Here is a 14,032-nt window from a genome sequence, read left to right on the forward strand (position 1 = left end):
GGCCTTGTTTTCTTATGGAGTTACTAAATTGGCTTCTCTCTTTTTAATTTGTTGTGATGTAATGCTGCGTGGGTGGTCTCCACTTTCGGATTTTCTTTTTTCTTCTGTGTTCTGGCGGGCATTGGCATGTGGTGCAAGCAAGCAGGATTCCTTATAAGCACCAGCTGTCAACAAGTCTATATCACACATCACGTACGCAGCTAACAAATTAAACCTTATTCATTGCTCGTCGCATTATTGCTCGTCGCATTATTGCCCATCTTTTTCTTCCTGGATTTTGAGGTGTGAATATGATCAAAGGTTTTACTAAGCGAGAAAACTACAGTTATATTTAATAATGTTACAATTTAGTATATTTATGGTAATAAATTGTCCATTTTACATTGTGGATGTGCAATTGCGCGTGTTAAATCAACTATTTTCTTTTTCTTTTTCTTTTTTCCATTTTCCATCTTTCACGGCAAGCATATGGGGTCTATCTTCTAATTTATTTCTATAATCGAATCCCCACAAGTGTAAGCAGCAATATTGTTTTTGGGCTTAAAAATGGCAAAGTGCCAAGAATTTTTCAGCGAGGTACGTAAAACCCCTTTTTATGTTCCTATGGTGCTGCATTGCTTCTTTTAATTTGACAATTTTACCCTTCACGTGTTTGGATTTCAAGTGGATCAACAAATTCTGAAATTTTCTAATTTACAATAAATTTAAATAAATGAACAAAAAAAACTATTTTTCATTATTTGCAAATAAAATATTTTCATAAAAGTTAATAAGAATGCGGTGGTCGCTGGTGTTATACATGTTAAATACATTTGACAATAATAGCTATATAATTGCTTTTGCACCTAATTCTCATGTAGGGAAACTAAAAAAATGGAATTCTCAATTCGCTATAACTAAATGATTGTGATAGATGGCTTAACAAACTCCTAATTTGAATATTAATTGTTAGATTAAATATTTTACCAACCATATTTATGTGTAATGTTAATGATTTTCCACAAGCATGTGATGACCAAAAAAAAAAAAAACCATTACAAGATGAACGGTCTAAATTCATTCTAAAATTAAAGAGATAAAATTATACTTTGGTGTTTTCTATCCGAAGTTAAGAGAAATCCGAAGGGAAAAAAAATTAAAACCCATGTATTTACAACATAGCTAAAGGATCAAAATAAAAATTTTTGAAGATAAATTTAACTTTTAAGAGACAAGTATAAACAAAATTTATATTACAATTGAATTAGAGATGTAATGTGTTTATTGTTATTGTGCTTTGTAAATAATTCATATAAGAAAGAGAGAGAGGCAAGTTTGATACATCATGAATATTGACATTTACTATAAATAATCCATATAAGAAAGAGAAAGAGAAAGAGAAAGAAGCACATGTTGGTGCAAGTGCCATAAAATTAAGCCATTTATCTAATGAGCTCTGGATCCTCTATTAATCTTATCCTAATTTTTTGAGAATCTTGTGATCAGTAGTAATAATTTAATTGAATGGCAAAGATTTTTTTGCTTTTGTTTTCCAAAGTTAATTCCTTGAAGTAGAAAAGTAAAATAGTAAATTTCGATAAACAAATCCAATATTGTCTTTCATTCATTGTTTTCCAAATCCAATAGTGCAAGTTTGATACAAATATTGTTGTTGCTTAGTTCTTTGCTTGATAGTTGGGAGACATTAGTGGTGTCGATAAATAATTCAACACCAAATGAGAAAATTAACCTTGAATATGGTTATAGATAGGCTGCGGAATGAAGAATCTAAAAGGAAAAGTTTTGAAGCAGTTTCCTCTGAGTTAGATACACTAGTTTCAGAAAAAGCAAAAAATACAGAAGAGAAGGCAAAGAAGAAATTCCCGTCAACAGAATAATGATAACCCCAAAGGAAGATCTAAGTCCTAAAGGAGAAACATGAAGTGCTTTCATTGTTAGAAAATTGGTCATATTAAAATGAGTGTAGATTGTGGAAAAGAGAACATGCGAAAGAAAATAGTGACACCCAGAAAATGATAAAGAGAACACTGCAACCATATTTGATGGTGATTTGGTTATTGTTTATGATGAGAACTCAATAAATCTCACTTGTCATACCAATGATTGTGTGATTGATTCAGGTGTTTCGTTTCATGAAACTACACATTGTGATTACTTCACATCCTATTTTAATGGTGATTATGGCCATATTCGAATGAAAAATGAGGGGGCATCTAAGATTGTGGGCATGAGAGATATTTGCTTAGAAACCAACATTAGTTGTAAATTGTTACTTAAAGATGTCAAACATGTACAAGATGTTCGCCTTAATTTGATCTCTACAGGCATGCTTGATGACAATAGTTATACTAACCAAATTGGTGAAGGAAAATGGAAGCTCATCAAAAGCTCCCTAGTGTTAACTAAAGGGAGGAAAATAAACACTCCCTATGTGATAAAAGTCAAGATAAAAAAAAAAGAAGATGTGACTGTGGCTGTAAAAGATTATGACATTGAGACATGACACAAAAGGCTTAGTTACATTGGTGAGAAAGGAAGATACTCTTGCTAGAAAATGATTTCTACCTAACTTCGCATGTATGTCCTTCAAGACTTGTATTCATTGTTTAACTGAAAAGACACATAGAGTAGCTTTTAAAAGCTTTTCTTCATCGAGAAAGTTGTAATTACTTGATTTGATTCACACTGATATTTACATAATGCAAAATAGATCAATAAGATGTGCACTTTATTTCGTGACTTTTATTGATGATTGTTCTAGAAAAGCGTGGGCTTTTGCTTTGAAATCTAAAGACCAAGTGCTTGATGTATTTAAGTTCTTCTATGCTTATGTTAAGAGAGGGATAAGAGGAAAATTAAAATGTGTCAGGACAAATAATGATAGTGAGTATAGAGAATCATTTGAGCAATATTGCAGATCCCACGAAATAAGATTTAAGAAGACTGTACCAAAAACCCCACAACAGAATGGTGTTGCAGAAAGAATTAATAGAATGATTGAAAAGAGGGTTAGGTGTATGCTTTCTGACACTAAGCTTTTTAAATCTTTCTAGGGACAGGCTATGCGTATTGCAGTCGACTTGATTAACATTTCTCTTTCAGTTCTATTAGATGGCGAGGTACCTAAAAGAGTTTGGAATAGGAAAGATGATTTTTATAAAAACTTAAGAGTGTTTGGTTGCAGAACATATGTTCACATCCCTAAGGATGAGAGATCAAAGCTTAATGATAAAGCCAAAGAATGCATTTTCTTAGACTATGGGCATAAAAAATTTGGGTACAGATTATGTGATCTAATGGCAAAGAAATTGATTACAACTAGAAATGATGTGTTTCTTGAAAATTAGTAGTTGGTGATGCAGATAAGAGCGATGAGTCTCAATCATCTCTAGAGATTCTTATTATCCCAACTTCAGTTTCCCTATCTGTAGTTCATGACAATTATGGGGAGCTGGAGATGACAATAATGATGTTCGAGCAAAACCAGTTAAGCAAGTACCTCTAGAACCACCAACACCACCAGTTGAGCCAGAATTGAGAAGATCCACTAGAAAACTATGACCTTTTACTATATTTCTTCCACATGAATATGTTATGCTTATAGATTGAGAGGAGCTAGAATGTTTTGAAGAAACTGTCTCATCAGTATAAAAAATGAGTGGGTTAAAGTCATGTAAGAGGAAATAAAATATTTGAATGAAAACTATACTTATGAATTAGTGAAACTGCCTAAGGGAAAAATGGCACTGAAGAACAAATGGGTTTACAAGTTGAAAACTGAAAATAACTTGCAACAATATTACAAGACTAAATTAGTTGTAAAGGGCTTCGGTAAGAAGAAATGTGTTGATTTTGAAAAAATATTTTCTTTTGTAGTGAAGATGTCTCCTATTAGAGTAATTCTGAGATTAACAACTAGCTTAAATTTGGAGATTGAATAGCTCAACGTAAAGCTCGACATAAAGACAACTTTCTTAAACGATAATTTAAATGAAGAAATATACATGGAGCAACATAAAGGGTTCAGTGTCAAAGGTAAACAAGAATTTGTGTGCAAGTTGAAGAAAAGTTTATATGGGCTGAAATAGGCACTAAGGTATTGGTACAATAAGTTTGATTCTTTTATGGAGAATCATGATTTCAGCAAGACTGTGTGTGGCCATTATTTTTTTGTGAAAAATATTGGTGATGATGATTTCACCATTCTTTTGTTTTATGTGGATGACATGTTGATCGTTGGCCAGGATGCTAGTAAGATTGACAATTTGAAGAGAAAGCTTAACAAGCCTTTTACAATGAAGAACTTAGGACTGGCGAAACAAATTATTGACATGAAGATTTCCCGCGACCAAAAATCTAAGAAGTTATGGTTATTTGAAAAAACATATGTTGAAAGGGTTCTTTAAATATTTAACATGGACAATACAAAATCTGTTTGTTCACCACTTGCAGGTCATTCCAAACTTAGTTCTAAGCATTATTCTACAAGTGAAAAAGAGAAGCAAGAAATGAAAAGAGTTCCTTATACTTCAACAGTTGGCAGTATGATGTATGTCATAATTTGTACAAGATCAGATATTGCTCAGACAGTTGGTGTAGTCAGCCAGTTTCTCTCCAATCCTAGTTAGCGGTAAAATAGATTATCAGATATTTTAAAGGCACTTCTAAGGCAAGTTTATATTTTGGCAGTGACAAACTTATGTTATAAGTGTACACAGACGCAGATATGACAAGGGATGTTGATTCTAGAAAATCCTTATCAGGATATTTGCTCACATTTTTAGGGTGAACAGTCTCATGGCAATCCAGATTTTAGCAGTGTATTGTCTTGTCTACCATTGAAGTAGAGTATATTGCAATAACTGAATATTATAAAGAAACCTTGTGTATGAAGAATTTCCTACAAGAGTTGGGTATGAGATAAGATAGTTATGTTATATATTGCGACAGTAAGAGTGTCATTTACTTGGCAAACAATTCAACATACTATTCGAAATCCAAGTATATTGATGTGAGGTATCATTGGATACAAGATGTGGTTGAGAAGAAACAATTACATCTTGAGAAGATTCATACAATAGAGAATAAATTAAATATGATGACAATGTCGTTGCCCAAAGAAAAACTGAAAAGCTATATGTAGCAAGTGGGCTTGGTGGTGCCCCCCAAATGATCTAAATGGGGAGATTTGTTGGATCCATCTTATTTGGGTGGCTCGAGCCTAAATTGCATTAGTTTGGGCAACTAAATAATTAAAAAAAATTGAAAGGGTGAAATGAAATTTTATATTAAAATTAGGTTTAGAATACGTGGCTAGCTATATATATAAGAGAAAGTAGAGGCATCAACAAACTTTTGTAGAGAAGAAAAAGAAAAGAGAGAAAGAGAGAGACAATGGTGTTGAGATTATTTTGGTTTAATCTTTGATTGGACGATTTGAATGTGAAATTAACTCCGATTTCTGTCAAATTTTGAGGGTAAAGAGAGAGATAATGGTGTTGAGATTATTTTGGCCAAAAATTTCAATCTTTAATTGAGCGATCGAAAGGCAAAATTAACTCTGATTTCTCTCAAATTTTGATGATAAGTTCTTGGTATCGCCTTTTATAATCCTACTAGTCTTGATTTTTATTTTATCATCTCGTTGGCTATTATTTGAGATATCCACTTATTAGAGAGACAATTATTAGGTTGTTGCTGTAACCTAAGAATATTGAGATTCTTAATGTTATTAGCCTCTAGTATTATCTAGAGAATTTTTTTTTTCTGTAATCTCATTAATATAGTGGAAGATTATATCAGACTACGGTCCCGTGATTTTTCTCGTTTAGGATTTTCTACTTAAAAATTTGTGTAATTTGTAGTTGTTTTTTTGCTTTGGATTTGTTGGTTTATTTTTCTACCTATTTATTTGTGGTACACATTCTATTTTGATCACAGAAAGACTGAAAGAATTTCGTTTCCGCTTAATTTGCAATTGTTGTGTGAGTCTCTTTCCTAATAGTGGGTGGTCTGGTTTGATATCAATATTATTCATTTATTTAAGTCTTTTATCACTAACCTAAAGTTATGGAACATGAGATGTAGAAAAAAAATTCTTAAATAAGTGTAGAGCGCAAAATGGCTTTGTATCCCAATCCTTCTTAAAAAACTTCTAAATTTAAGGGCTATTTTTTTTACTTAATGATTTAATTAACTTAATTTTAGTCAGTTAAGTCATTAACTCTATTTGTTTTTTCAACTTAATGAAAATTTTCAGCCATTAAGTCATTACGCTATTAAGTCATTAAGCTAATTTTTTTTAATTTTTTTCTTAATATAAAAAGTCTGAATAATATTGTTAAAAAATATTTTCCAAAATATCCTTATCTAATTAATTAATTTTTTTTCCTTAAGTGAATTAAATTTAATAATTAGCATTATTACATATCTCTATATAACTTGTGATAATATAGTGGCAGATTATAATTATTTTTATCTTTTTATTTTCGTCATATTAGCATTATTGATCTTCATAATTTTTTATGAATATTTTTCATATAAAAACATCATAAATTATAATAAAATTAATTAACATGTAAAATATGGAATATTAAAGAGTTGTATTCAATTGAATATGATTTATCATTTATGTTATGATAATTTATTATCTTATTTATATTCTTTGAGATGTTTATTATTTGCTAACATTTATAATTTGTAAGGGTATAAAAGTAAAATATTAGTTTTTAGATTTTTTAAGCTAAAAAAAACTTAATATTTATGTTTAGCAATTCAGACAAAAAAAAAATGTATCATTCAAATTTAGACATTCAGCTCTATTTAGAATTTAGACTAATTTAGATCTATTCATATTTCATACAAAAAAACAAACAAAAAAACAAACGCTGCCTTAATCATCAAACTTCTAGTTGTAAAAATAAATGAAGGGCAAGTATTTTTCTTCCCCTTTTTTTTGCTTCACTTTTTTTATACCTTATTAAAAAAACTCTCATATTATTAATACTATTAAAAATTAATATTTTTTTATTACACATTCAAACTATCAATTGTATGTTAAATAATTATTGTGAAAAAAATTTAAATTAAGAACATGAAATTAATTTCGTATTGACTTTTATCATAAGGAAAATTCTATAATGTCATAATAAAAATTACAGCATCAATACTGTGATAGACATAAATATTATAAATTACACATTGAATTTGTAAGTGTAAGATAAAACTAGTAAATTCATACAAGATTATTAATTATTTAAAAATTTAACATTGTTTCTACAGAATTTTAGTGAAAAAGATTTTATTTATTTACAAAAAAAATATTTTCTTTAATTAAACAAAAACATTACTCATTAATTAAACAAAAAAACTATACTAAAAAAAGAGGAATAAGTTTGATTGATTTGGTTACCATGAATTCTATATTTATTCTAGGACGTTTGTATACGTTTTCCCCATTTTCTATAACGACAGGTATTCGTCGCCCAAAATTCCAAAACCTTTCAATCATCCAGCAACTACATGTTTATAATTTTGTGCGACAGGCATCTGTTTTCCTTGCGATTAAGGAATGCTATAACAAATAAAATGGCCAAGAAGCTGCGGTCATAGTGTAATTCGCCTGATCCAAAGAGGGAGCCAAGTATAATGAACATTTCTGCATCCGAGCATTTCTCAGGGCATATTACGAATCTTTCAAAGTTTGGAAATGTAATGGAAGCACATAATGAATGTGATGATGATCAATTGTAGTTTGAATTTGGTCGCCAACTAGCGCTATTATCGATCAGTGAGTGATCTTTAGTTACGGGACTTTGCCATGGGGCATACGATATACACAGAAACGCAAAGCTTGAGACAAACTGAAGGTTGCGTGATTTGTACTTTGACAGTGATATAGGGGTGAATCTTAAACAATTCGATGAAAATTTTGAAGATTTGAACTTTAATGATATAGATGACTTTGATGCGCTATCGATTGCGTTATATTACTTTACGGATAGAGTACTCAATGAAAGAAAAAATAAACGCAAACTGAATTCATCATTGTTAAAAAATATTGATAATCTTGGGTACTTTAAAAGTCTTCAATAGGGTTGTTCATCCTGGAAAACCGTATATGATAGCTTAGACACTACCTTAAACCAAAAATTAAACACTTTCCAAGATAGCACTCTCAAAAAGATGAAATACAACTTTTATGGCTTTTGTTCTATCATGGGGTTCAGGTGCATTGAAAAGTCAAATATGATTATTTTGTCTTGTATTTAACAATGATTAATATCTTATATCTTTGTACGTGTTCAAACAAATGAAAGATACATATAATTTGTTTATTGCACTTACAAAAAAATCCATACAATTGAGAAAAGAGAAAGATAGAATACATTATTGCTCTTGAGATTAATTATTTAGGAATAACAAATACTCATCTCACCATAAAACTCCACCAGAACATCACTCAAGCTAATTTTTTTCCCAAATATGTTTGTCCTAGGGGGTTTCAGATGTGTTGTAATATCACTACTATTTTTTTCTTTTAAGTTTTTTGGGATAAAATCTATATATACGTATAATTAAATTGTTGTATCATGCATGCATATTTCATCTGATGAATTATTAAGACATTAGCATCAGAGAATCAGTTCTTTCAGTCGGTCTTGAACTCTTTCAGTTTCCACACCAATTCTTGAATTGATGGCCTGCAAAAAGACACACGCGCATAACTTTGTTAATTTTCGAAAGCCAACCCCACCGGCCAAGAAAAGGCAATCCATGGCATGCAATTATCAACATATACGTATGGACTATATGTGCATACGCGTTCAAACCTATGCATCCTTTTCATTCTACGATCCTTATCAATCAAAATGCATATGGACTATTAATCTTGTGATTTATTTCATTTCTCAAGCATTGAATAGACATTTTGGTCAATCTGTTTGATTTACACTTTATTTTAAAGGAAAAAAATAATAAAAGCAGAGAAGAAGAATTTCAAATGTTAAAATTAAAGGATTTTTCATTGTAGGGTTGGCAATTTGTGGGATTCGATCGAGTTTTTTTAAATTATGGCCCAAGACCACATTATTGAAACGAAGTTCAAATTCTTCAAAAGCCTTTCTAAATTTGGATGGCCAGGCTGGCCAGCATGAGGTTTTTCATTAATTATAAAATAATTTTTTTATAAAATAAAAAATAATTAAATTAAAGATAATTATCTAATATATAATATAATAGTAGTCCGATATACAAAATATTAGTAACACAATATAATCAAAATATTAGTAACACAATATAATCAAAATATTAGTAACACAATATAATCAATCACAAATACTAATATAAAAAATATTACTTTAATATTTTAAGTTTTTTCTTTTCTATTTAATTTTAATTTTTTATTTATAAATTAAAATGCTAAATCCCTATCTAAATTCAATCTATGCGGGGTTTACATTTTTTGAACTCATATCCAAACCCATGGCCCAAGCTTTTTAACTAACCCTACTTCATTAGCATCTTGTTGAAGTTATTTGAATAAAGTTATTTATTCAAAAACTAGGGATTAATAACTTTTTTAGTTTTTCAGTCAAATGAGTATTGACTTGGGCTTGGCTTGCACCCCGATGGAGCTAAAATAAATTTTAAAAAATAAAAGCAAAAACTTCAATGTGAACTAAAAGATTAAAAATATATATACTCTCTATTGGATAACGTAATTAAGATTCAAAGCGAAGTTTTAAATTATTATGCTCTCTATTCACTCTTCAGCAAAGTAATTGAAAAGCAATTAATTTTTATTAATTATATATATTCAAGTGTAGAGAAATTTTATGCAAGAAAATTAAATGCGGGAGAGCCGATCGATATCGATGGTTTTAGCAGAAAAGCAACTTGATTTCATGTTCTTCTTCAATTTAATTACTCTAATTTTACTCTAAAAAAGAAATAAAGCTAAAACAAATTAGACAGAAAAATGATATATATATATATATCGTGTGTGTGTGTGAATTGTGTGACGTTTATAACTTCAGCTCCTTCTTCCTCGAGAACGCTGATATATATATAGAAACCTAAAACCGAAATGTAAATAAAAACCAGTTCATAACAAAAGAATTCACCTGCAAGTGATCATTAACAGAATCATGTGACAGTAGTGACAAAACAAAAATCAATTACAAAATGGACAATCTAAATTCAGTCGGGGAATGGATGGATGAGATTAGATCTCCTGCAAAAAAATTCAAGCCTTTTCCTATAAATTAAGGCTTGAGGAGAGATTAAAAGATCTTTTGGTCATTTCTCAACAAATTCAAGAGAATGATAAGAGAAACAATTTCACTTTCCACATATAGAGCTTGCAAATACCTTTATACTTAAACTTTTCTCTTTAGATTAAAATACCCTGACTTGATCATTGGAGTATTCTTCAAAGTACACTCCATATCAAAACCCTAACTTATTTTTTCAGATTATTAACGGAAATTATTTTTTTCAAATTATTAATGCATCAGCATCAGAGAAGCAGTTCTTTCATCTGAACTCTTGAAGTTCCCACACTAATCCTCGAATTGATGGCTTACAAATACGTACGTACGTGTTCAAACAAATGAAAGATACATTAATTTGTTTATTGCACTTATAAATAATCCATACAAGTGAGAAAAGAGAAAGATAAAATCCATCATAGATCTTGAGATTAATTATCTAGGAATAACAAATACTCATCTCACCATAAAACTCCACCAGAACATCACTCAAGCCAAATTCTTTTCCAAATATGTTTGACCTAGGTGGGTTCAGAAGTGTTTTAATATCATTACTATTCGTTTATTTAAGTATTTTGGGATGAAATCTATATGTAGACACATATCAATTGTTGTATCATGCATGCATATTTCGTCTGACGAATTGTTAATGCATCAACATCAGAGGATCAGGTCTTTCAGCCGCTCTTGAACTCTTTCTGTTTCCACACCAATTCTTGAATTGATGGCCTGCAAAAAGAGTAAAGACACAAATGCATAACTTTTGTTAATTTTGGAAAGTCAAGACCACCGGCCAAGAAAAGGCAGTCCATGGCATGCAATTTTCATCAAATATGTATGGACTACATGTACGTCCGTGTTCAAACCCATGCATCCTTTTCGTATATTCTACCATCCTTATCAATCTGTATACATGAGGACTATTAATCTTGTAACTAATTTCATTTCACAAGCATTGAATAGAGGAGAAAATAACAAAAGCAGGGAAGAAGAATTTCAAATGTTAAAACCGGGGAATTTTCTCAAAAACTCAGGATTAATAACCTTTTTAATTATCTTTGAGTGCTTCTAAATGACTAAAAGAATGAGAGAAAACTGAGAGAAACTACAATTCAAATTGTCGTTTTACTTCCTCTCTTTCTTTTGTTAGCTTTTTTTCTCTCTCTCTTCTCTCAGCACATACTTTATTTTCTCAACTTTCTCCCATTCTTCTTGATATTTAGCATTTTCCTTTAGCTTTTTAGTCAAATGAGAACTGACTTGAGCCATGCTTGGACCATGGATGGAGCTAAAATAATTTTTTTTGGAAAAAAAAGAAGTAAAAATTCCATTGCGAACTAAAAATTAAAAAAAAAATGATATATTAAAGTCTTTATTTTTCTTTTTTTTAAGTTTTCAGTACATTAAAAATATACTAACATCCTTCTAGGATAACATAATTAAGATTCAAAGCAAAATTTTAAATTATTTTCAAAGAAAAGTTTTAAATTATTATACCCCCTATTCACTCTTTAGCAAATTAATTGAAAACCAATTAATCTTTATATATATATATATATATATATATATATATATATATATATTCAAGGGTAGAGAAATTTTATGCAAGAAAATTAAATGCGGGAGAGCCGATATCGATGGTTTTAGCAGAAAAGCAATTTGGTTTCTTATTCTTCTTCAATTTAATTTCTCTTATTTTACTGTCACCAAAAAAAAAAAATCATAAAGCAAAAAAAAAAAAAAAACAAATTGGACAGAAATATGAAGATGTGTATATATACCTTGGACTGAACAGAGAAGATGACCCGATCACCCGAATTGAATTGTGTGACATTAATAACTTCAGCCCCTTCTTCCTCAAGAACACTGATTATTTCATGAAACATAAAGTTTCTATTCAGCCCACAAATCAAATTCACCTCCAAAGTAGAACCCGAAGTTGATATGTTCATTACTGTTGGCTCTGGGTGATCATCTCCTTTCAAGAGTGCTTTCTTTCTCTCAAGACTTTCCTTATTCTTCTGCAAATGCATTATATAACTGGTCGCTTCATCCAATATCTGTGGCATTGACAGCTGCATCAATAAGTTTTATGTCAGACCCACAATCATCGATAATTTCGTTGACTTTGGAATACTAGCATCAGATCAGATTCAGATTCGGGCGAGCAGTAGCTTGTTAGCAACTTTATAACGTTTAACTCGCAGAATTTAGAAAAACACAATCCAGGTTACTTAGACTTGATCGTGTGGTGGCTCTGGCAAACACCGTTACATGCTTGCTAGAATTTATTAAAACTAGTAGTATCCCAGTTAGTTTTAGCATTGTTTTCTTTCATATATACAAAAAGATATATATATATATATATATATGTATATATATAACCAATATTCAAGAACCTTGGAATTGCAAGGGATGACAGAAGCCAGCTGGGAAATGAGATCTTTCATGTGCATTCTTCGATGTTTCTCTTTTATGTTTCGCTGAGCCCTAGATGATGAACCAGCTGCAGAGCAATTTTCCCCCACCATATTTTTCGGATTCAAATAGTACAAGTGTGCCCTAAAACACAAGAATCAAACAATACAATCATCATCAAGTGCTTTGTTGATTAAAAAATTTAGTATAAATTTAAAAAGCAAAAAGAAAAAAGAATTTGTTGATACCTAAAAAAGATGAAATTATGCTAGCTAGTTATCAATACATGAAAGAATTATATGTTGTCTGGTATATAAAACCAGTGTGCGTTCGGATGTTTATAGGGAGAGGGAGTAGAGAGACAGAGAGAGAGAGAGAGAGAGAGGATTTTTTTCTGCGCTTATTAGCTAGGTCAGGGAACCAGAAAGTGACCTTGACTAGTTGGTTCATGTGATGTTAAATGGTTACACGCTTTTGTTTACTAGAGGTAAATTATCAATACATGAAAGAATTATATGTTGTCTGGTATATAAAACCAGTGTGCGTTCGGATGTTTATAGGGAGAGGGCGTAGAGAGAGAGAGAGAGAGAGAGAAAGGATTTTTTTCTGCGCTTATTAGCTAGGTCAGGGAACCAGAAAGTGACCTTGACTAGTTGGTTTGTGTGATGTTAAATGGTTACACGCTTTTGTTTACTAGAGGTAAATTATCCAACTAGTTAGATTTAAATTAACTGTTGATGTAATTTTGTGCTTGTTTTTCTTATTATTAAGATGTAGCTGGTGATTATAATTATCTGATAATGATCAACATGTAAATGGATCTTAATTGTTTGTCAAATTTCTCATAAAGTTATATGATAGAAAAGAGTTGTAAGTAATTTTTTTAAGAACTACTTGAAAGATAATTAATTGGTAACGTTGGAGCTAGAAAATGAGAATTGGATGTAACATTATTGGTCAAATGAAAATACCACACCATCAATATAAATTTTTGATAATATAGTTTGTTTAATTAGGGTTTATTTAATTCCTTTTAGAAGGTTTGCACATAGCACTTATTAAATAAGATTATCAATACAAATATAATACTAAGAGAAAAAAAAACTATTAGACATATAAATACAAATAGAATATTAAAATAAATATTAATAAAATAAACGATATATAACATGCAATTCTTTTTTTAATATTAAGCTATTTTCGATATGCCCTGATTTTATTCATATTTAAATCCATCAACTAAAAAAATTATTTTGAAATTTATGCGAATAGATACGTAAAATATTATAACATTATAAATAGAATATATATAATATAGATTTTGTAAGTCATTTTGAATTTTA

At 30.1% G+C, this 14,032-nt stretch overlaps 1 protein-coding gene across 1 annotated transcript; it reads right to left on the bottom strand.

The window, feature by feature from the left end:
- Nucleotides 1–10,681: 10,681 nt before the first annotated feature.
- Nucleotides 10,682–12,944, bottom strand: LOC112497032 (transcription factor bHLH167-like). The gene is made up of 3 exons (XM_025094440.2): nucleotides 12,671–12,944; nucleotides 12,053–12,346; nucleotides 10,682–11,000 (listed from the first exon to the last, which is right to left on the bottom strand). The coding sequence occupies exons 1-3, from the start codon at nucleotides 12,800–12,802 to the stop codon at nucleotides 10,932–10,934; spliced, it is 495 nt and encodes a 164-aa protein (XP_024950208.2). The 5' UTR covers nucleotides 12,803–12,944; the 3' UTR covers nucleotides 10,682–10,931.
- Nucleotides 12,945–14,032: the final 1,088 nt, after the last annotated feature.

This window comes from Citrus sinensis, chromosome 2 (assembly GCF_022201045.2).
Source record: "Citrus sinensis cultivar Valencia sweet orange chromosome 2, DVS_A1.0, whole genome shotgun sequence".
NCBI classification, from domain to species: Eukaryota; Viridiplantae; Streptophyta; class Magnoliopsida; order Sapindales; family Rutaceae; genus Citrus; species Citrus sinensis.